This window comes from Oncorhynchus mykiss, chromosome 19 (assembly GCF_057628025.1).
Source record: "Oncorhynchus mykiss isolate SJ-2025 chromosome 19, ASM5762802v1, whole genome shotgun sequence".
Lineage (NCBI taxonomy): Eukaryota > Metazoa > Chordata > Actinopteri > Salmoniformes > Salmonidae > Oncorhynchus > Oncorhynchus mykiss.
Window position 1 is genome coordinate 58,397,782 of NC_143040.1, and position 22,376 is coordinate 58,420,157.

General features: G+C 41.1%; 1 protein-coding gene across 1 annotated transcript in view; it reads right to left on the reverse strand.

Annotated features, from left to right (window-relative positions):
* The window catches only part of LOC110498061 (filamin-A-interacting protein 1), a 48,099-nt gene that overhangs the window by 20,065 nt on the left and 5,658 nt on the right, over positions 1 to 22,376 (reverse strand). The window contains exons 2-4 of the mRNA XM_021574625.3: positions 12,790 to 13,090; positions 12,232 to 12,405; positions 11,679 to 11,857 (exon numbers count right to left, since the gene is read on the reverse strand). Of these exons, the coding sequence (XP_021430300.2) occupies positions 11,679 to 11,857; positions 12,232 to 12,405; positions 12,790 to 13,083 (647 nt within the window). The 5' untranslated portion in view covers positions 13,084 to 13,090. The remainder of the gene's footprint in view (positions 1 to 11,678; positions 11,858 to 12,231; positions 12,406 to 12,789; positions 13,091 to 22,376) is intronic.

Consider the following 22,376-nt stretch of genomic DNA (forward strand, 5'->3'; position numbering starts at 1 on the left):
GTAATGAAGATGGTTAAACAACCAGACTATATTGTAATGAAGATGGTTAAACAACCAGACTGACTATATTGTAATGACGATGATTAAACAACCAGACTATATTGTAATGAAGATGGTTAAACAACCAGACTATATTGTAATGAAGATGGTTAAACAACCAGACTATATTGTAATGAAGATGGTTAAACAACCAGACTATATTGTAATGACGATGGTTAAACAACCAGACTATATTGTAATGACGATGGTTAAACAACCAGACTATATTGTAATGACGATGGTTAAACAACCAGACTATATTGTAATGAAGATGATTAAACAACCAGACTATATTGTAATGAAGATGGTTAAACAACCAGACTATATTGTAATGACGATGGTTAAACAACCAGACTATATTGTAATGACGATGGTTAAACAACCAGACTATATTGTAATGACGCTGGTTAAACAACCAGACTATATTGTAATGAAGATGGTTAAACAACCAGACTATATTGTAATGACGCTGGTTAAACAACCAGACTATATTGTAATGAAGATAGTTAAACAACCAGACTATATTGTAATGAAGATGGTTAAACAACCAGACTATATTGTAATGACGATGGTTAAACAACCAGACTATATTGTAATGAAGATGGTTAAACAACCAGACTGACTATATTGTAATGAAGATGGTTAAACAACCAGACTATGTTGTAATGAAGATGGTTAAACAACCAGACTATATTGTAATGAAGATGGTTAAACAACTAGACTGACTATATTGTAATGACGATGGTTAAACAACCAGACCATATTGTAATGAAGATGGTTAAACAACCAGACTGACTATATTGTAATGAAGATGGTTAAACAACCAGACTATTTTGTAATGATGCTGGTTAAACAACCAGACTATATTGTAATGACGATGGTTAAACAACCAGACTATATTGTAATGAAGATGGTTAAACAACCAGACTATATTGTAATGAAGATGGTTAAACAACCAGACTATATTGTAATGAAGATAGTTAAACAACCAGACTATATTGTAATGAAGATGGTTAAACAACCAGACTATATTGTAATGAAGATGGTTAAACAACCAGACTATATTGTAATGACGATGGTTAAACAACCAGACTATATTGTAATGAAGATAGTTAAACAACCAGACTATATTGTAATGAAGATGGTTAAACAACCAGACTATATTGTAATGAAGATGGTTAAACAACCAGACTATATTGTAATGAAGATGGTTAAACAACCAGACTATATTGTAATGAAGATAGTTAAACAACCAGACTATATTGTAATGAAGATGGTTAAACAACCAGACTATATTGTAATGAAGATGGTTAAACAACCAGACTATATTGTAATGACGATGGTTAAACAACCAGACTATATTGTAATGACGATGGTTAAACAACCAGACTATATTGTAATGACGCTGGTTAAACAACCAGACTATATTGTAATGAAGATGGTTAAACAACCAGACTATATTGTAATGAAGATGGTTAAACAACCAGACTATATTGTAATGAAGATGGTTAAACAACCAGACTATATTGTAATGAAGATGGTTAAACAACCAGACTATATTGTAATGAAGATGGTTAAACAACCAGACTATATTGTAATGAAGATGGTTAAACAACCAGACTATATTGTAATGAAGATGGTTAAACAACCAGACTATATTGTAATGACGCTGGTTAAACAACCAGACTATATTGTAATGACGCTGGTTAAACAACCAGACTATATTGTAATGACGCTGGTTAAACAACCAGACTATATTGTAATGACGCTGGTTAAACAACCAGACTATATTGTAATGAAGATGGTTAAACAACCAGACTATATTGTAATGAAGATGGTTAAACAACCAGACTATATTGTAATGACGATGGTTAAACAACCAGACTATATTGTAATGACGATGGTTAAACAACCAGACTATATTGTAATGACGCTGGTTAAACAACCAGACTATATTGTAATGAAGATGGTTAAACAACCAGACTATATTGTAATGACGCTGGTTAAACAACCAGACTATATTGTAATGAAGATAGTTAAACAACCAGACTATATTGTAATGAAGATGGTTAAACAACCAGACTATATTGTAATGACGATGGTTAAACAACCAGACTATATTGTAATGAAGATGGTTAAACAACCAGACTGACTATATTGTAATGAAGATGGTTAAACAACCAGACTATGTTGTAATGAAGATGGTTAAACAACCAGACTATATTGTAATGATGCTGGTTAAACAACCAGACTATATTGTAATGACGATGGTTAAACAACCAGACTATATTGTAATGAAGATGGTTAAACAACCAGACTATATTGTAATGAAGATGGTTAAACAACCAGACTATATTGTAATGAAGATAGTTAAACAACCAGACTATATTGTAATGAAGATGGTTAAACAACCAGACTATATTGTAATGAAGATGGTTAAACAACCAGACTATATTGTAATGACGATGGTTAAACAACCAGACTATATTGTAATGAAGATAGTTAAACAACCAGACTATATTGTAATGAAGATGGTTAAACAACCAGACTATATTGTAATGAAGATGGTTAAACAACCAGACTATATTGTAATGAAGATGGTTAAACAACCAGACTATATTGTAATGAAGATGGTTAAACAACCAGACTATATTGTAATGAAGATGGTTAAACAACCAGACTATATTGTAATGACGATGGTTAAACAACCAGACTATATTGTAATGACGATGGTTAAACAACCAGACTATATTGTAATGACGCTGGTTAAACAACCAGACTATATTGTAATGAAGATGGTTAAACAACCAGACTATATTGTAATGAAGATGGTTAAACAACCAGACTATATTGTAATGAAGATGGTTAAACAACCAGACTATATTGTAATGAAGATGGTTAAACAACCAGACTATATTGTAATGAAGATGGTTAAACAACCAGACTATATTGTAATGAAGATGGTTAAACAACCAGACTATATTGTAATGAAGATGGTTAAACAACCAGACTATATTGTAATGACGCTGGTTAAACAACCAGACTATATTGTAATGACGCTGGTTAAACAACCAGACTATATTGTAATGACGCTGGTTAAACAACCAGACTATATTGTAATGAAGATGGTTAAACAACCAGACTATATTGTAATGAAGATGGTTAAACAACCAGACTATATTGTAATGAAGATGGTTAAACAACCTGACTATATTGTAATGACGATGGTTAAACAACCAGACTATATTGTAATGACGAGTTATGAACCACACAGACTGCTGGCATGTTAGGATTCACGGAACATAGAACGTTATCGGCTCTGTTTGATCATGGATTCACGGAACATAGGTGGAACGTTATCAGCTCTGTATGATCATGGATTCACGGAACATAGGTGGAACGTTATCGGCTCTGTTTGATCATGGATTCACGGAACATGGAACGTTATCGGCTCTGTTTGATCATGGATTCAGGATGGTCAAATGATTGTAAGTTTCATAATGACGTGGTCTATAAACATGAGATCCTGAACTCCCTTGAGCACATGTTCAGGTGCAATCAACAGTGGGTCCCTGAGAAAACACACTCATCCTTTGTTTCCCTGAGGAATGTAGTTGGAGGCGCAGCAGCCTGTATGTGTCAGAGGGTTGTGGATGAAAGATGAGACGCTGTGCCTGTCAAAACACAGCCGTGGACTGTAATCGCTGCTCTTGAGGGGGGAAAGCATTAAGCGCTCAGCTACAGCATAATCGATAAACTACATCTCATTGATGTTGTGTTAACAGAAGTGCACCAGAAGCTAAACTACTTTAAAGCACACAAAGTCTGGATCACAGGCCGGTGTAGGTTTGATCACAATGACGGCAATGCCTCTCTTTTGAATACAACTTGTCTCAACCGCAGCAACGCTTCTATTCCCTAATTTACAACATACTGCATGTGAAAACGAAGTCAAGAGCAGAGCTAGCAACCCCTTCACTCCAAATTCACTTCTATTCCCTAATTTACAACATACTGCATGTGAAAACGAAGTCAAGAGCAGAGCTAGCAACCCCTTCACTCCAAATTCACTTCTATTCCCTAATTTACAACATACTGCATGTGAAAACGAAGTCAAGAGCAGAGCTAGCAACCCCTTCACTCCAAATTCGCTTCTATTCCCTAATTTACAACATACTGCATGTGAAAACGAAGTCAAGAGCAGAGCTAGCAACCCCTTCACTCCAAATTCGCTTCTATTCCCTAATTTACAACATACTGCATGTGAAAACGAAGTCAAGAGCAGAGCTAGCAACCCCTTCACTCCAAATTCGCTTCTATTCCCTAATTTACAACATACTGCATGTGAAAACGAAGTCAAGAGCAGAGCTAGCAACCCCTTCACTCCAAATTCGCTTCTATTCCCTAATTTACAACATACTGCATGTGAAAACGAAGTCAAGAGCAGAGCTAGCAACCCCTTCACTCCAAATTCGCTTCTATTCCCTAATTTACAACATACTGCATGTGAAAACGAAGTCAAGAGCAGAGCTAGCAACCCCTTCACTCCAAATTCACTTCTATTCCCTAATTTACAACATACTGCATGTGAAAATGAAGTCAAGAGCAGAGCTAGCAACCCCTTCACTCCAAATTCGCTTCTATTCCCTAATTTACAACATACTGCATGTGAAAACGAAGTCAAGAGCAGAGCTAGCAACCCCTTCACTCCAAATTCACTTCTATTCCCTAATTTACAACATACTGCATGTGAAAATGAAGTCAAGAGCAGAGCTAGCAACCCCTTCACTCCAAATTCGCTTCTATTCCCTAATTTACAACATACTGCATGTGAAAATGAAGTCAAGAGCAGAGCTAGCAACCCCTTCACTCCAAATTCGCTTCTATTCCCTAATTTACAACATACTGCATGTGAAAACGAAGTCAAGAGCAGAGCTAGCAACCCCTTCACTCCAAATTCGCTTCTATTCCCTAATTTACAACATACTGCATGTGAAAACGAAGTCAAGAGCAGAGCTAGCAACCCCTTCACTCCAAATTCGCTTCTATTCCCTAATTTACAACATACTGCATGTGAAAATGAAGTCAAGAGCAGAGCTAGCAACCCCTTCACTCCAAATTCGCTTCTATTCCCTAATTTACAACATACTGCATGTGAAAACGAAGTCAAGAGCAGAGCTAGCAACCCCTTCACTCCAAATTCGCTTCTATTCCCTAATTTACAACATACTGCATGTGAAAACGAAGTCAAGAGCAGAGCTAGCAACCCCTTCACTCCAAATTCACTTCTATTCCCTAATTTACAACATACTGCATGTGAAAACGAAGTCAAGAGCAGAGCTAGCAACCCCTTCACTCCAAATTCGCTTCTATTCCCTAATTTACAACATACTGCATGTGAAAATGAAGTCAAGAGCAGAGCTAGCAACCCCTTCACTCCAAATTCGCTTCTATTCCCTAATTTACAACATACTGCATGTGAAAATGAAGTCAAGAGCAGAGCTAGCAACCCCTTCACTCCAAATTCGCTTCTATTCCCTAATTTACAACATACTGCATGTGAAAACGAAGTCAAGAGCAGAGCTAGCAACCCCTTCACTCCAAATTCGCTTCTATTCCCTAATTTACAACATACTGCATGTGAAAACGAAGTCAAGAGCAGAGCTAGCAACCCCTTCACTCCAAATTCGCTTCTATTCCCTAATTTACAACATACTGCATGTGAAAATGAAGTCAAGAGCAGAGCTAGCAACCCCTTCACTCCAAATTCGCTTCTATTCCCTAATTTACAACATACTGCATGTGAAAACGAAGTCAAGAGCAGAGCTAGCAACCCCTTCACTCCAAATTCGCTTCTATTCCCTAATTTACAACATACTGCATGTGAAAACGAAGTCAAGAGCAGAGCTAGCAACCCCTTCACTCCAAATTCGCTTCTATTCCCTGATTTACAACATACTGCATGTGAAAATGAAGTCAAGAGCAGAGCTAGCAACCCCTTCACTCCAAATTCGCTTCTATTCCCTGATTTACAACATACTGCATGTGAAAATGAAGTCAAGAGCAGAGCTAGCAACCCCTTCACTCCAAATTCGCTTCTATTCCCTAATTTACAACATACTGCATGTGAAAATGAAGTCAAGAGCAGAGCTAGCAACTCCTTCACTCCAAATTTGCTTCTATTCCCTAATTTACAACATACTGCATGTGAAAATGAAGTCAAGAGCAGAGCTAGCAACCCCTTCACTCCAAATTCGCTTCTATTCCCTAATTTACAACATACTGCATGTGAAAATGAAGTCAAGAGCAGAGCTAGCAACCCCTTCACTCCAAATTCGCTTCTATTCCCTGATTTACAACATACTGCATGTGAAAATGAAGTCAAGAGCAGAGCTAGCAACCCCTTCACTCCAAATTCGCTTCTATTCCCTAATTTACAACATACTGCATGTGAAAATGAAGTCAAGAGCAGAGCTAGCAACTCCTTCACTCCAAATTCGCTTCTATTCCCTAATTTACAACATACTGCATGTGAAAATGAAGTCAAGAGCAGAGCTAGCAACCCCTTCACTCCAAATTCGCTTCTATTCCCTAATTTACAACATACTGCATGTGAAAATGAAGTCAAGAGCAGAGCTAGCAACCCCTTCACTCCAAATTCGCTTCTATTCCCTAATTTACAACATACTGCATGTGAAAATGAAGTCAAGAGCAGAGCTAGCAACCCCTTCACTCCAAATTCGCTTCTATTCCCTAATTTACAACATACTGCATGTGAAAATGAAGTCAAGAGCAGAGCTAGCAACCCCTTCACTCCAAATTCGCTTCTATTCCCTAATTTACAACATACTGCATGTGAAAATGAAGTCAAGAGCAGAGCTAGCAACCCCTTCACTCCAAATTCGCTTCTATTCCCTAATTTACAACATACTGCATGTGAAAATGAAGTCAAGAGCAGAGCTAGCAACCCCTTCACTCCAAATTCGCTTCTATTCCCTAATTTACAACATACTGCATGTGAAAATGAAGTCAAGAGCAGAGCTAGCAACCCCTTCACTCCAAATTCGCTTCTATTCCCTAATTTACAACATACTGCATGTGAAAATGAAGTCAAGAGCAGAGCTAGCAACCCCTTCACTCCAAATTCGCTTCTATTCCCTAATTTACAACATACTGCATGTGAAAATGAAGTCAAGAGCAGAGCTAGCAACCCCTTCACTCCAAATTCGCTTCTATTCCCTAATTTACAACATACTGCATGTGAAAATGAAGTCAAGAGCAGAGCTAGCAACCCCTTCACTCCAAATTCGCTTCTATTCCCTAATTTACAACATACTGCATGTGAAAATGAAGTCAAGAGCAGAGCTAGCAACCCCTTCACTCCAAATTCGCTTCTATTCCCTAATTTACAACATACTGCATGTGAAAATGAAGTCAAGAGCAGAGCTAGCAACCCCTTCACTCCAAATTCGCTTCTATTCCCTAATTTACAACATACTGCATGTGAAAATGAAGTCAAGAGCAGAGCTAGCAACTCCTTCACTCCAAATTCGCTTCTATTCCCTAATTTACAACATACTGCATGTGAAAATGAAGTCAAGAGCAGAGCTAGCAACCCCTTCACTCCAAATTCGCTTCTATTCCCTAATTTACAACATACTGCATGTGAAAATGAAGTCAAGAGCAGAGCTAGCAACCCCTTCACTCCAAATTCGCTTCGATTCCCTAATTTACAACATACTGCATGTGAAAATGAAGTCAAGAGCAGAGCTAGCAACCCCTTCACTCCAAATTCGCTTCTATTCCCTAATTTACAACATACTGCATGTGAAAATGAAGTCAAGAGCAGAGCTAGCAACCCCTTCACTCCAAATTCGCTTCTATTCCCTAATTTACAACATACTGCATGTGAAAATGAAGTCAAGAGCAGAGCTAGCAACCCCTTCACTCCAAATTCGCTTCTATTCCCTAATTTACAACATACTGCATGTGAAAATGAAGTCAAGAGCAGAGCTAGCAACCCCTTCACTCCAAATTCGCTTCTATTCCCTAATTTACAACATACTGCATGTGAAAATGAAGTCAAGAGCAGAGCTAGCAACCCCTTCACTCCAAATTCGCTTCTATTCCCTAATTTACAACATACTGCATGTGAAAATGAAGTCAAGAGCAGAGCTAGCAACCCCTTCACTCCAAATTCCTTCAGTAGTTTGGTGTAAGACCTGTATGTGTTTTCCCTTTTCTTCTTGCACACTCACACACGTCAGTGAGCTACATAAATGAATAGGTGTGAAATGGATGGACATGTAGACATATTGCTCCCACCTTGCACTGACAGAGAGCATCATCAAAACAGTGGCAACTCTCTACCAGGTGTGTGTGCGTGCGCGTGTGTGCGGCCCTTTCCTGACTCCAGGCCAGGGGAATGTGGGCTCAGCCAGTGCTGATGGAGCAGGAGACCTTAAACACAGGGCTGTAGGCACTAAGAGGAGGTTGTGGAGGGCAGTAGGCTGAACACTGGCCAACCAGGACAGTGAAACAACCTGGCAGAGGCTGTCACCGGTACCACTAACACCTACATTAAGATCAACTGGACTTAAAGTAGATCTACCTACTGAAACTTGTAAACTCCAACAACTATCTCAGGTTTGGATTTAACAATTTATAGTTCATAACCACCTTTGTAGAATGAAAGTCACTGCTGTCTCGTACTGTACATAGCTAGCACCTGATGAAGCCTAGTCGAACTTAGTCCCACTGACTGTATCTGTTTCTCTGGGGTTGGTTGATGTGGAAGGCTTTCATCAGACAGTCTGAAGGTTCATTAAAGGGAATTCCTGCGGTTGCTATCCCTCTCCAAAAAAGCGTGAAACCTGCTGCCTGGGGTTGGCATGTTCAGGGTCTACCTCAGTCAGGTGTCAATCAAACACATCCGGGGCAAAGGTTCAAGTTTCTCCTACTGTTTGGAACCAATGAACAGTACTCCCTCTGTCCTCTTTCTCCTTCTCCCAGGCCTCTCCCACTGTCTCTGACGGCGACTCTTCTGATGGTGATGTAGCCTTCATGGTCTGTCTCCTGAGTTGTCCAATAAAAGGGAAGGAGATGGTGCTGTGGAGCTTTGAGAGTACATTGGGCCTGTCTGGGTGATGCTGTTTGAAGTTTTATAGCTTATGAAACACAGCTGGGGCTCCACTCTGGCCTCTGGCCTGCAGATGACTGGGTGTGGGGAACATACACGCACACACTCGTGCACACATGCAGGTTGACTGTACAAACATTACACAGGCACACACACACACACACACACACACCGTAGTTCTAACACATCATCTATCGGCCTCAGTAAATGGTCCGTGTCCAGAGGCGGCTGGTACTGCACGCATTAACCCTCAGCACAACTGAACATTTAAAACGGCGCAATGGCCCTTTATGCTGCTGCTGGATCCAAGGGAAATGCTTGGACTTTATGGGCATACAGGTTCTCCATGCCCCCATTGCCCACAGGGAGAAGAGCAAACACATATGTCTCTGTATTGGGAAGCAACAATAGTGCTTGCTGCAAAAGCCTCATCCAATGGATCTAGCCAGTGGAATCTGTTAAAGTTATCTGGCCCTCTGACTTTACAAGTCCTGCCCATATAGGTATCATATAAACCACGATTAGTGTCAATGGGAGTCTCAGTGTCGGGCCATGGTTCCGCTTGGCTTCAAAGGCAGGGTGAGGTCACACACTGGTCAGATGAGGTCATTCATCCCTCTGTGTGAGTAGTTTAATCCAACCTGGACTCAGGGGTAGATGTAATATAGTAAAAGAATATCTGAGAAATTCCAATGATCAAATCGAAGTGTATTCGGTCACATGCCCCGAATACAACCGGATGTAAACTTTATAGTCACATGCCCCGAATACAACCGGATGTAAACTTTATAGTCACATGCCCCGAATACAACCGGATGTAAACTTTATAGTCACATGCCCCGAATACAACCGGATGTAAACTTTATAGTCAAATGCCCCGAATACAACCGGATGTAAACTTTATAGTCACATGCCCCGAATACAACCGGATGTAAACTTTATAGTCACATGCCCCGAATACAACCGGATGTAAACTTTATAGTCACATGCCCCGAATACAACCGGATGTAAACTTTATAGTCAAATGCCCCGAATACAACCGGATGTAAACTTTATAGTCAAATGCTTACTCACCATCCCATTCCCAACAATGCAGAGTTAAAAAGTAAGATACATATTTTCTAAATAACAAAAAAAGGAAATAGTAACACAATAAAATCTGTAATGAGGCTATATACAAGGAGTACCAGTACTGAGTTAATGTGCAGGGGTATGAGATAGTTGAGGTAAATTAGGTAATACTCTATGTACATGTGGATAGGGGTAAAAGTGACTAGGCAACCAGGATATATAATAAACAGAGTAGCAGCAACAGCTTGTGTGAAAGTATAGAACAGGAAGGCCTGCACACTGTTGAAATTCCCAATTCACGGTTTTATTGACAACATTTTGTATGACAGTGTGTGTGTAGTGTCAATATGCATGTGTGTGTTGGAGTGTCAGTGGAGTGAGTGGGTAGAGTGGAGTGGGAAGGGAGTTAGTGTAAATCAATTAAGATAAAGAAATAAATAATAAAGGAGTCAATGTAAATTGCCGTGCTTTAGCAGAGAGAACAGTCTAGGACTTGGGTGGATGGAGTCTTTGACCATTTTTAGAGCCTTCCTCTGACATCGCTTGGTATAGAGGTTAGAATGATATGTTACCTTTCGTATGATATGTATACATTTGTGGATGACCATCATCCATTTCATATGATATTATTATCATATAAATTGTAATTCATAACATATCATTATCATATAAATTGTAATTCGTAACATATGTTACGAATTTGCAAAACATACTATATGATATGTTATGAATTTGAATTTGTTGTGGCTAATGTTAGCTAGGTGGCTAATGCGAACATTAGCTAGATGGCTAACGCTAGCTAGGCTAGGGGTTGAGGTTAAGAATTAGGTTAAAGAGTTAAGGTTAGGCTTAGCTAACATGCTAAGTAGTTGCAAAGTAGAAAATAGTTGGTTCTCAAATTATTAGGTTGTCCGTGATGAGATTCCAACATGCAACATTCGGGTTGCCAGAAGTTCGCATTTTGCGTCTACCCATCCAACCTACTTTCATTTTTGCCTTAAGTAACCTTCTGTCTTATGTAACCATACCAAACCTAACATATCCTACTAATTTGAGTGTTCCAGATGTATGTTTACTATCTTACGTCTAGTCTGAGACCAAGATGATTTTGCTTGCTCTTTCTCATGTCTGATCCCTTTGAGAGGTTCCCGCTCTCTGTGTCCTTACAGACTCCTCTCACACACACAGTCATGCTTGGACTACTGAAGCCTAGGTCCCAATGGTCCTGATGACCTGATCTGAACCTCCACCAGATGATGTCATGGGAGAAAGAGAACTGGGAGATATTGCCTCATCACCAACTTCATTATGCTCCAATGCGTAAACCTTTTCTTACTTTAATTCTCTCAGCTTTGGGTCAGAATGAAATTAACAAGAGTCTCTTCCTCATCCTCTGACCTCTCTCTTTTCCTCCCCCTCATCATCTCACCTCTCTCTCTCCTGCTCCAATAGGTTAGTGAATTCGTCACTCTTGTTCATGTAGTCAGCATGCTTGCGCTTCTCGCTGTCCAGCTCCTGCACGGTGCTGCGATGACACTTCTCAGTCAATAGAAGCTGTTCCAGCATGCACCGATATGTGTCCTTGTGTTTATCCTGCAGACGGTCCAGCTGAGGAACACACAACACAGAATAATCATTAGACTGTAACTGACTATTCAGTCAACTAGTGTACTTCTGTCTTGTTGATCTATGCATCCTTATTGTATAAGAAAACTGGTAGATTTCATGGCAAAAATGTGTAAAACTAATGATGTTCAACATTTGACATCCAGATTTGTCTGTATGAATTACATGGTACTGCAATTGTTGAGGGAGCTACTGTAGCGTGTAACCATTTCAATTAACCTTTTATACCTGTTGTAAACTGTGTACATGACGAATAAAATTGTATTTAAAAAAAAGAGAGGAAAAAAAAGAATACTACAATCAATATTATTGGTTTGTAAGGTAATACGTATCTGTCAGTACTGTTGGTGACTAACCTCAGCCATTGGCCACTGGTAGACATTGTCAATGTGTGTTTGTGTGTTGGTGAGAAGGCTGTCTCTCTGTAGGGCCTGGAGGGCTGTGGTAGGAGCTGCAGAACCATAGTGGGACTTCAGAGCTTCCAAACGTGTCCTCTCAGTCTTCAGTACACAGATAACATCCTCCCTCGCCTGGGGGTTACACACACAAAAAACACACTCTCTTAGTGCTTTGAAAAAAACCTTGCAAGTTATTGTTTATAAGAATCTCCTTTAGGGCACCAAGGGACTACTCTTACAAGGCAAGGTAAGAAAGAGTAGGTTTTCTGTAATGTAATGTGTGTTAGTACCAACATCAGCCACTAGAGGGAGGTGTAGTATAGACAAAAATATATATAATTTTGGACTAAAATATTGTGAGGATTTACAATAAAAGCATGGCAATCGGTTCCACCTAGTGGATAATGAAAGTAAACATCATCCCAGCAGACAAGATTAATGGTTCACTCCACAGTTAACTATTAAGCTATGCACAATATCATAATACGGTAGTTTATCAATATGAATCAGACTCACCTGAACCTCACCTTCCATGACCCCTAGCAGCCTCAGAAGGTCCTTTTTAGTAAGGTCCATGATTCCCAGTCTTTTGTCACAAGTACCTAAGCTGTCCTCGGTTGACTTCTCTATGTCAGAGACCACCACCACCTCCTCCACCAACTCCTCAATGTTTGGTTGAACTTTGACCTTCAGACTCTTTATGGGTGTATGCAGATTTACACCCTCTTCCTGGTTGATGTCTTGTGTTGCCTGGGGAACCCCGAGTACCCCATTGGCTGGGCTCTCCACCCCACTGCTCTTGGACCTCATCCTCTACCTGGCCAGAGAAAAAGAACAGAGGGAATCATATTTTAATATTGTGCTCCTCTCTACCTGTGCAGCAATGAATAAAAGTGAGGGAAATGGTCAACTAAATCAATATACTTAATGTTAATAGAATCTGTACAAACATCAATTGAAAGCATGTGAAAAGTGAGAAAGAGAGTGTGAGTGTGTTTGAGACAGAGAACGAGAGAGAGATACAGAGAGAGAAAATACAAATAAACATCCTGGACACTACTCAGACTGTGGACACATCACTTACAGCCGGTTTTATGGCCTTGGAAACCCATCTTCATTCATGTTTGTCTTGTTTGTCGTGCTAATCTGTAAACAATCTGGGATCCAACTCAAAAAGAAATACAGGGCTTAAACTATGATGGTCTGTATGCACCATGTTATACAGTAAGACCAGGAATCTTAAACTATGATGGTCTGTATGCACCATGTTATACAGTAAGACCAGGAATCTTAAACTATGATGGTCTGTATGCACCATGTTATACAGTAAGACCAGGAATCTTAAACTATGATGGTCTGTATGCACCATGTTATACAGTAAGACCAGGAATCTTAAACTATGATGGTCTGTATGCACCATGTTATACAGTAAGACCAGGAATCTTAAACTATGATGGTCTGTATGCACCATGTTATACAGTAAGACCAGGAATCTTAAACTATGATGGTCTGTATGCACCATGTTATACAGTAAGACCAGGAATCTTTAGAGTTGCATTGCATTCATGTACTGTTGAGTCATCCTGTGTCTGTTGGGGTCAAGTGCACTGCACACAGTGTAGGTCAGGGGTACTCAACTACTGTATGAGGTCCACAGAAATTCCCTGCGGTCAAAGGTCCGGATGGATATTGTCTTTATCGGCATAGTAACAAACCCCTACCTCGGGACCCATGCCACCCCAAACTGTTCACACCCCTCCTGTTGGCGAAAATAATATTTTCCAGTTTTGTAGCTAATTTCCTACAATTCAACACATTTTGCCATGTCTTATGTGTGCATCTGAAAAAGTTACAGATGCGCAAATATCATACCCCCAAGACATGCTAACCTCACCATTACAATAACAGGGGAGGTTAGCATTTTTGGGGTGTATGATATTTATGCTTCTGCACTACTGCCCAAGCACTACTACATTTCAAAATTGTACTTTGTGTAATCTACTATTACAACTCTCAACCAAATTGCATTGAAATCTAAGTTCTTAAAATTATTTTTCTTATTATTATTATATATGAAATATATATATATATATATATATATATACACTGAGTATACAAAACATTAAGAACACCTGCTCTTTCCTTGACGTACACTGACCAGGTGAAGCTATGATCCCTTATTGATGTCACTTCAATCAGTGTAGATGAAGGGGAGGAGACATATTAAATAAGGATTTTTAACTCTGTTTGGTGTAGTCAGTGTATATACATTTATTTATTTTGGTCGGGACCCACGGTCCGTATTGACCCCACTCTGGGTCCAGGTCCGAACCTCGTTCCACCTGCTGAGTGTGGCTAATGTAGGTCATCAATGCATTTGTGTGTGTGCATGCACTGTATGTGTTAAACTTCATAGAGCTTTGATCTTAGAGCATCTCTCCTCCTCCCTGAAGGAGTTGTGATTAATGGAACAACTATAGTCCCTTGAAGGAGTTGTGATTAATAGAACAACTATAGTCCCTTGAAGGAGTTGTGATTAATAGAACAACTATAGTCCCTTGAAGGAGTTGTGATTAATAGAACAACTATAGTCCCTTGAAGGAGTTGTGATTAATAGAACAACTATAGTCCCTTGAAGGAGTTGTGATTAATAGAACAACTATAGTCCCTTGAAGGAGTTGTGATTAATAGAACAACTATAGTCCCCTGAAGGAGTTGTGATTAATAGAACAACTATAGTCCCTTGAAGGAGTTGTGATTAATGAAACAACTATAGTCCCTTGAAGGAGTTGTGATTAATGGAACAACTAGTCCCCTGAAGGAGTTGTGATTAATGGAGCAACTACAGTCCCTTGAAGGAGTTGTGATTAATGAAACAACTATAGTCCCTTGAAGGAGTTGTGATTAATGAAACAACTAGTTCCCTGAATGAGTTGTGATTAATGGAACAACTACAGGCCCCTGAAGGAGTTGTGATTAATGGAACAACTATAGTCCCTTGAAGGAGTTGTGATTAATGAAACAACTATAGTCCCTTGAAGGAGTTGTGATTAATGAAACAACTATAGTCCCTTGAAGGAGTTGTGATTAATGAAACAACTAGTTCCCTGAATGAGTTGTGATTAATGGAACAACTACAGGCCCCTGAAGGAGTTGTGATTAATGGAACAACTACAGGCCCCTGAAGGAGTTGTGATTAATGGAACAACTACAGTCCCTTGAAGGAGTTGTGATTAATAGAACAACTATAGTCCCTTGAAGGAGTTGTGATTAATGGAACAACTATAGTCCCTTGAAGGAGTTGTGATTAATGGAACAACTATAGTCCCTTGAAGGAGTTGTGATTAATAGAACAACTATAGTCCCTTGAAGGAGTTGTGATTAATGGAACAACTATAGTCCCTTGAAGGAGTTGTGATTAATGAAACAACTAGTTCCCTGAATGAGTTGTGATTAATGGAACAACTACAGGCCCCTGAAGGAGTTGTGATTAATAGAACAACTATAGTCCCTTGAAGGAGTTGTGATTAATGGAACAACTATAGTCCCCTGAAGGAGTTGTGATTAATGGAGCAACTACAGGCCCCTGAAGGAGTTGTGATTAATAGAACAACTATAGTCCCTTGAAGGAGTTGTGATTAATGGAACAACTACAGTCCCTTGAAGGAGTTGTGATTAATGAAACAACTAGTTCCCTGAATGAGTTGTGATTAATGGAACAACTACAGGCCCCTGAAGGAGTTGTGATTAATGGAGCAACTACAGTCCCCTGAAGGAGTTGTGATTAATGGAACAACTATAGGTCCCTGAAGGAGTTGTGATTAATGGAGCAACTACAGTCCCCTGAAGGAGTTGTGATTAATGGAACAACTACAGTCCCCTTACTGTGAGCAAGTGTTCTCTCTGTGATTCTGTTCTGGTACAGTATGACATCACAGTCCGGAACCTCCTGCGACGGTCCACAGTCCGGAACCTGCTGCGACGATCCACGGTCCGGAGCTTCCAGGCAAGGCGGCCAGTCCAGCTCCAGGGCAGGAGCCTTCCTCTGCACTGATGCCCAGTCCAGGCACGGTGTCCAGTCCCGCTCCAGGGCAGGAGCCTCCCTCTGCGCTGGTGCCCAGTCCAGGCACGGCGTCCAGTCCCGCTTCAAGGCCGGAGCCTTCCTCTGCGCCGGTGCCCAGTCCAGGCACGGCGTCCAGTCCCGCTCCAAGGCCGGAGCCTTCCTCTGCGCCAGTGCCCAGTCCAGGCACGGCGTCCAGTCCCGCTCCAAGGCCGGAGCCTTCCTCTATGCCGGTGCCCAGTCCAGGCATGGCGTCCAGTCCAGCTCCAAGGCCGGAGCCTTCCTCTGCACCGATGTCAAGGCATGGCGTCCAGTCCCGCTCCACGGCCGGATTCTTCCTCTGCGCCGACATCCAGTCCAGGCACGGCGTCCAGTCCCGCTCCAAGGCCGGGGCCTTCCTCTGCGCCGGTGCCCAGTCCAGGTGCGGCGTTCTGGGCGGGGGCAAGGTCCAGCACCAGAGCCGCCACCGATGCTGGATCCGCGGGACGAGCGGGTTCTTCGTCCCGCACCAGAGCCGCCACCAATGCTGGCGGATCCGAAGGCAGAATGGGTACTTCGCCCCGCACTGGAGCCGCCACCGACACTAGATGCCCACCCGGACCCTCTCCTATAGAGTCAGGTTTTGCGGCCGGAGTCCGCACCTTCGGAGGGTCGGAGTGTGACTAGGGTGGGTAATCTAGGTTGTTTTATTTCTGTTGGCCTGGTATGGTTCCCAGTGGCAGCTGTTTAGCGTTGTCTCTAAATGGGGATCATATTTAGGCAGCCATTTCCCCACTGTTTTTTTGTGGGATATTGTTTATGTGTAGTTGCCTGTGAGCACTCCATAGCTTCACGTATTGTTTGCTTTTTTAAAAATGTTTTGTGCGTGTCAAGTCAATAAATATGTGGAACCCATATCACGCTGCGCTTTGGTCCGAATGTTCTTACGACGATCGTGACAGACAGATAGCGAACAATTCCCTTGCAGGTGATGTCACACGACCCCTGACTCATCCTCTGAGCCATCTTGAGCTGAGTGAGCTCACAGAACTATGTCACACATTCCCTCTCCCCTACACGACTCCACCGCTCTCTCTGCTCTGAGATCAGTTCGAGGCTCAATTAGGTGGGTGACCCACCTCCTTGGGACCGTTGAAACAACGCAATCCGTAGCCAGAACAGCACAACACTGGGACTGTGAACATTAATAAAGAACAGTAACTCATTCTAACCTCAATGAAAACAAGATGTTCACTAGGAGAGCTTTGAGACTGGGAGCAAAGCAGGCCTGACTGTACTGTATGTATGTGTGAGATACAGGGTTCTGACAGCGGTTCACTGGAGGTTTCAGCTCACTCCTCAGGGATTTGTTTATCTTCCTCTTTAGTAGCGGTCTGACTCTGCAGAGCTCTTACTGATCAGAATGACTTAATGGCGTCTGAAACGAATCTACCCTAATCTCAAATGTTTCCTGGAAAAAGGTCCAGGTGCAAGAAAGGGTTGAAAGAAAAGATCTTCCAAAATAAGAGAGAAGAAAAGCCATCTCAAGTGCTGAATTGTGCTACTCAGACTGCTTTCCATGCCCTGTAGTACATTACAGTATAATAACATCACATTGAGTCAAACTGGAGTGATTTTCTCTAGCACAGTAGACTACCCAGTACCCACTGCTATGCCACTCCTCAGCCCTGCCAGGACAGGTGCAGCCAAGGATAAAGGGGTACCAAGGTTACACTCTATGCCTTGATGATGTAACATCCACAGTACTGTACTGTACTTGACTCCAGCAAAGGATTAGATTCCAATGGCACATTGTGTTAGCTAATCCAAGTTTTTCATTTTAAATGGCTAATTGATCATTAAAAAAACCTTTTGCAATTATGTTAGCACAGCTGAAAATGGTTGTGCTAAAGAAACAATAAAACTGGCCTTCTATAGACTAGCTGAATATCTGGAGCATCAGCATTTGTGGGTTCGATTACAAAGACTTTCTTCTGAAACTCGTCAGTCTATTCTTGTTCTGAGAAATGAAGGCTATTCCATGCAAGAAATTTCCAAGAAACCTAAGATCTCGTATAATGCTGTGTACTACTCCCTTCACAGAACAGCGCAAACTGTTAGAAAGAGAATAGAATAGAAAGAGGAGTGGGAGGCCCCGGTGCACAACTGAGCAAGAGGACAAGTACATTAGAGTGCCTAGTTTGAGAAACAGATGCCTCACAAGTCCTCAACTGGCAGCTTCATTAAATAGTATCCGCAAAACACCAGTCCCAACGTCAACAGTGAGGAGGCAACTCCGGGATGCTGGCCTTCTAGGCAGAGTTTCAAAGAAAAGTCCCTATCTCAGACTGGCCAATAAAAATAAAAGATTAAGATCGGCTAAAGAACACAGACACTGGACAGAGGAACTCTGCCTAGAAGGACAGCATCCTGGAGTCGTCTCTTCACTGTTGACGTTGAGACTGAAGTTTTGTAAATAGTAAAGTACAGATACCCCAGAAAAACTACTTAAGTAGTACTTTAAAGTATTTTTACTTAAGCACTTTACACCACTGTTCACCACAGTGTTTGGATCGATAGGCTTTACTGAGTATTACTGTAAACCACTGAGATAAGAATAACACAGTGACCAATCTACTGGCTCTCAAATGACCACAAGTTTATGTGATCTTCGTCTGGTTTAAAAGGTGGGTTAAGAGAGGTTGTAAGAGGCCAGAGAGGAATCAGACACAACCATATTTTGAAAGCACCTACTTCTCTCACACACTTCAAAACAAAACTCTGGATATTGTTTTGAACTCATGGTCAGGACATGAACCTAAGTACATTCAATGTAAAACTTGCATTTATTATTGAAGTACATGCACACTTCCAATATGTAACTATGCAACAGCTCTGTAGAGTACAGTATCACTTCTCCCTAGTTCATTTGGGCTTCATCCTCCATTTAACTTTGGAAAAATACTTTAGCTCCAACTTCTGGCTCCTTTGGCTTCTACCTATGATTCCAAACTCCAAGAACACATTTATTTTTCCTCTAGCACAGTTTAATTAAACCAGTTCTTATTCCCACAGTTCTGTATGGATTGTGTAATGCTATCAGCTGGAACATGCATTACTTTGATTCAAGGGTAATGAGCTGATTGGGAGTTAAGCCATGAAAGCTCAACATTCACATGGAACTGAGGTTAGATAGATAGCTGACTGGACACTGTTCAAATAGACCATTTCAGGATAATGATCTATTACTCCAATTTCACCAAGGCGTAATGATAACAAAACCTTCTCTATACCCTTAACTCCTTCCAATTTTTGTGTTTTCTATTTAAATTTCAATCAGATTCCTACAGCATGACTCTCCGTTTCAGCTCAAAGTTTGCAACTGTTGTGAGTGGAGTGAATTCTAAGAGGGCAAATGGGGATTCCAAAGCCACGTGGCCTCTGAGCCTCACATACCATTCCTGCATGTTGCATTCCCTTCTTCCCTAATGTGGAGGGAGCTGGCTAATGGACAATGAGCCCTCACTGGGTACCCCTGACCAGCATGCCCACAAATCCATGGAATCCAAGTCATCTGTAGTATGTTACTGTCTAACTGCCTGCATCAAACGCCCAAGTTCCCTCTGATGAGAAGACCAGGGCCTAATGATCTGTGGGTCATGTGAAGGCGTGGGACTAAAGTAAGGTTGGGTCCCATGTCTACTCCCACATAGCCAGGCTAGACCCTGGCGGTCATGGCCAGCTGTCACTCAGGGTATTTATAGGGTCTCCGACCCCAACACACGTTCTCCTGGTCCATGCTGGAGAAAAAGGAGCCCTATCACTTTAGCTGTGATCAGCAAGTAAACAGATGCCTTTCACTGAAAGGGAGTCCAGCAGCTTTAGGTTGGGGTACAACATACTGCTCAAATGATCATTGAAAAGCAACAATATTTGGCTACAGCTACACCACCTACATACAATCCAAATTCAACCATAAGGTGTGTGGACATACCGGGAAAATAAACAAACTTCGTTGGAGGACCTGATTTAGACAGTGGATGTGAACTCTTTCCCAGATCTAGAGTTGTTGTTGTTGTTTGTATGAGATCTGTACCTCCTCTTCCAGTGCTCCTCCAGAGGTCCCTCCCAGACTGCATGGCTACATGGTCCTGATTTGGCCTGTGATGTCAGCCTTAGTTAATAGATAGCTCCTGCTCCCTGAGACACTAGTGACAGCAGTTGTCGGGATTCCAGGGGCCCTCCGAACTCTTTGGAAAAACGTATTGTTTGATTGGGGGAGTTTGATATACTCACTGGGCAAAAACTAGTTGAATCAACGTGTTGTTTCCACGTCATTTCAATGTGATGACGTCGAATCAACGTGGACAACTCATTGGATTTGCAACCAACTTTTAACCTAAATCCAATGTCATGGTAATATTTTTAGTTGATTTCACATTGAATTGACCTTAGTTGACAACACCACAAATGTAAATCAAAAATAGACGTTGAACTGACGTCCATGCCCATTGGGTAGCCACGCTATGAACCCAACGTGACTAAATATGGGCTGGGAACTGTGCCTCAGCATGAAGGAGTTTGGCAACGCACCACGCCTGCAGACCTGATCAAATACTGTGGGGTAAAACGGCTCTTCCATCTTAACAAGGAAAATGATGTTTCAATCCACCTTGACTCAAAACTGTTACAGAGATTGTCTTGATTCAAATGTTAGTATTACTGTTTTTACAAGTTCCTCTTTTCCATGTACTGCTACAGACTGGTATGTCTCAGCTTTCTGCAGACACATTCCTCTGCAGACAAACAGTGACCTTTCAGGGTCAAATATTACATAACAGACGTGTTTCAGAGGCAAATTTAGTTCAACTGAAGACTGATGAAGCCTTTTGTTGGTTGAGACAGCTGAACACACTTACAGTGTACATATTTCTTGTTGATTGGTATTATATCACTAAATTACACGTGGAATTTATGTTTACAATATATACTTATTGCACTTGGAATTTCATAATACTTTGTTTAACTTAGAATTTCTAAATACTAGATGACATGGTCTCTGCCGACAGGGTCCCAGTTCTGTTGGTTACTGTATATGTATATTGGCCACGGTACAGTTTGTCTAGTGATCTGGCCTACTTCTATTTATACTCTGCATCAAAATGTGTTACACCTGACATGTCATCCTGCTAGAGCAGAATATTACTTTCCCTACAAGGTTTCTACTCGTTGTATCCTCTTCATCACAACATTACATACACGGTCTTCTGATTGCAGATGAGGTTCAATGAGTTTCCACCATTAGCAAAAACAGGTATTTTTAACACCAGGGCAACAGTGTCCCAACAGTGTCATGTATGACAGAAGGAAGACACATACAGTTGAAGTCGGAAGTTTACATACACTTAGGTTGGAGTCATTAAAACCCCGTTTTTCAACTACTCCACAAATTTCTTGTTAACAAACTATAGTTGTGGAAAGTCGGTTAGGACATCAAATTTATGCATGACATAAATAATTTTTCCCCAAAAAAATTACAGACAGATTATTTCACTTATAACTCACTGTATCACAATTCCAGTGGGTCAGAAGTATACATACACTAAGCCTTTAAACAGCTTGGAAAATTCTAGAAAATTATGTCATGGCTTTAGAAGCTTCTGATAGGCTAATTGACAAAGTTTGAGCCAATTGGAGATGTACCTGTGGATGTATTTCAAGGCCTACCTTCAAACTCAGTGCCTCTTTGCTTGACATCATTGGAAAATCAAAAGAAATCAGACAAAACCTAAATTGCAGACAAAAAAATAAATTGTAGACCTCCACAAGTCTGGTTCATCCTTGGGAGCAATTTCCAAACGCTTGAAGGTACCACGTTCATCTGTACAAACAATAGTATGCAAGTATAAACACCATGGGACCACACAGCCGTCATACCGCTCAGGAAGAAGATGCATTCGGTCTCCTAGAGATGAACGCACTTTGGCGTGAAAAGTGCAAATTAATCCCAGAACAACAGCAACAGACCATGTGAAGATTCTGGAGGAAACAGGTACAAAAGTAT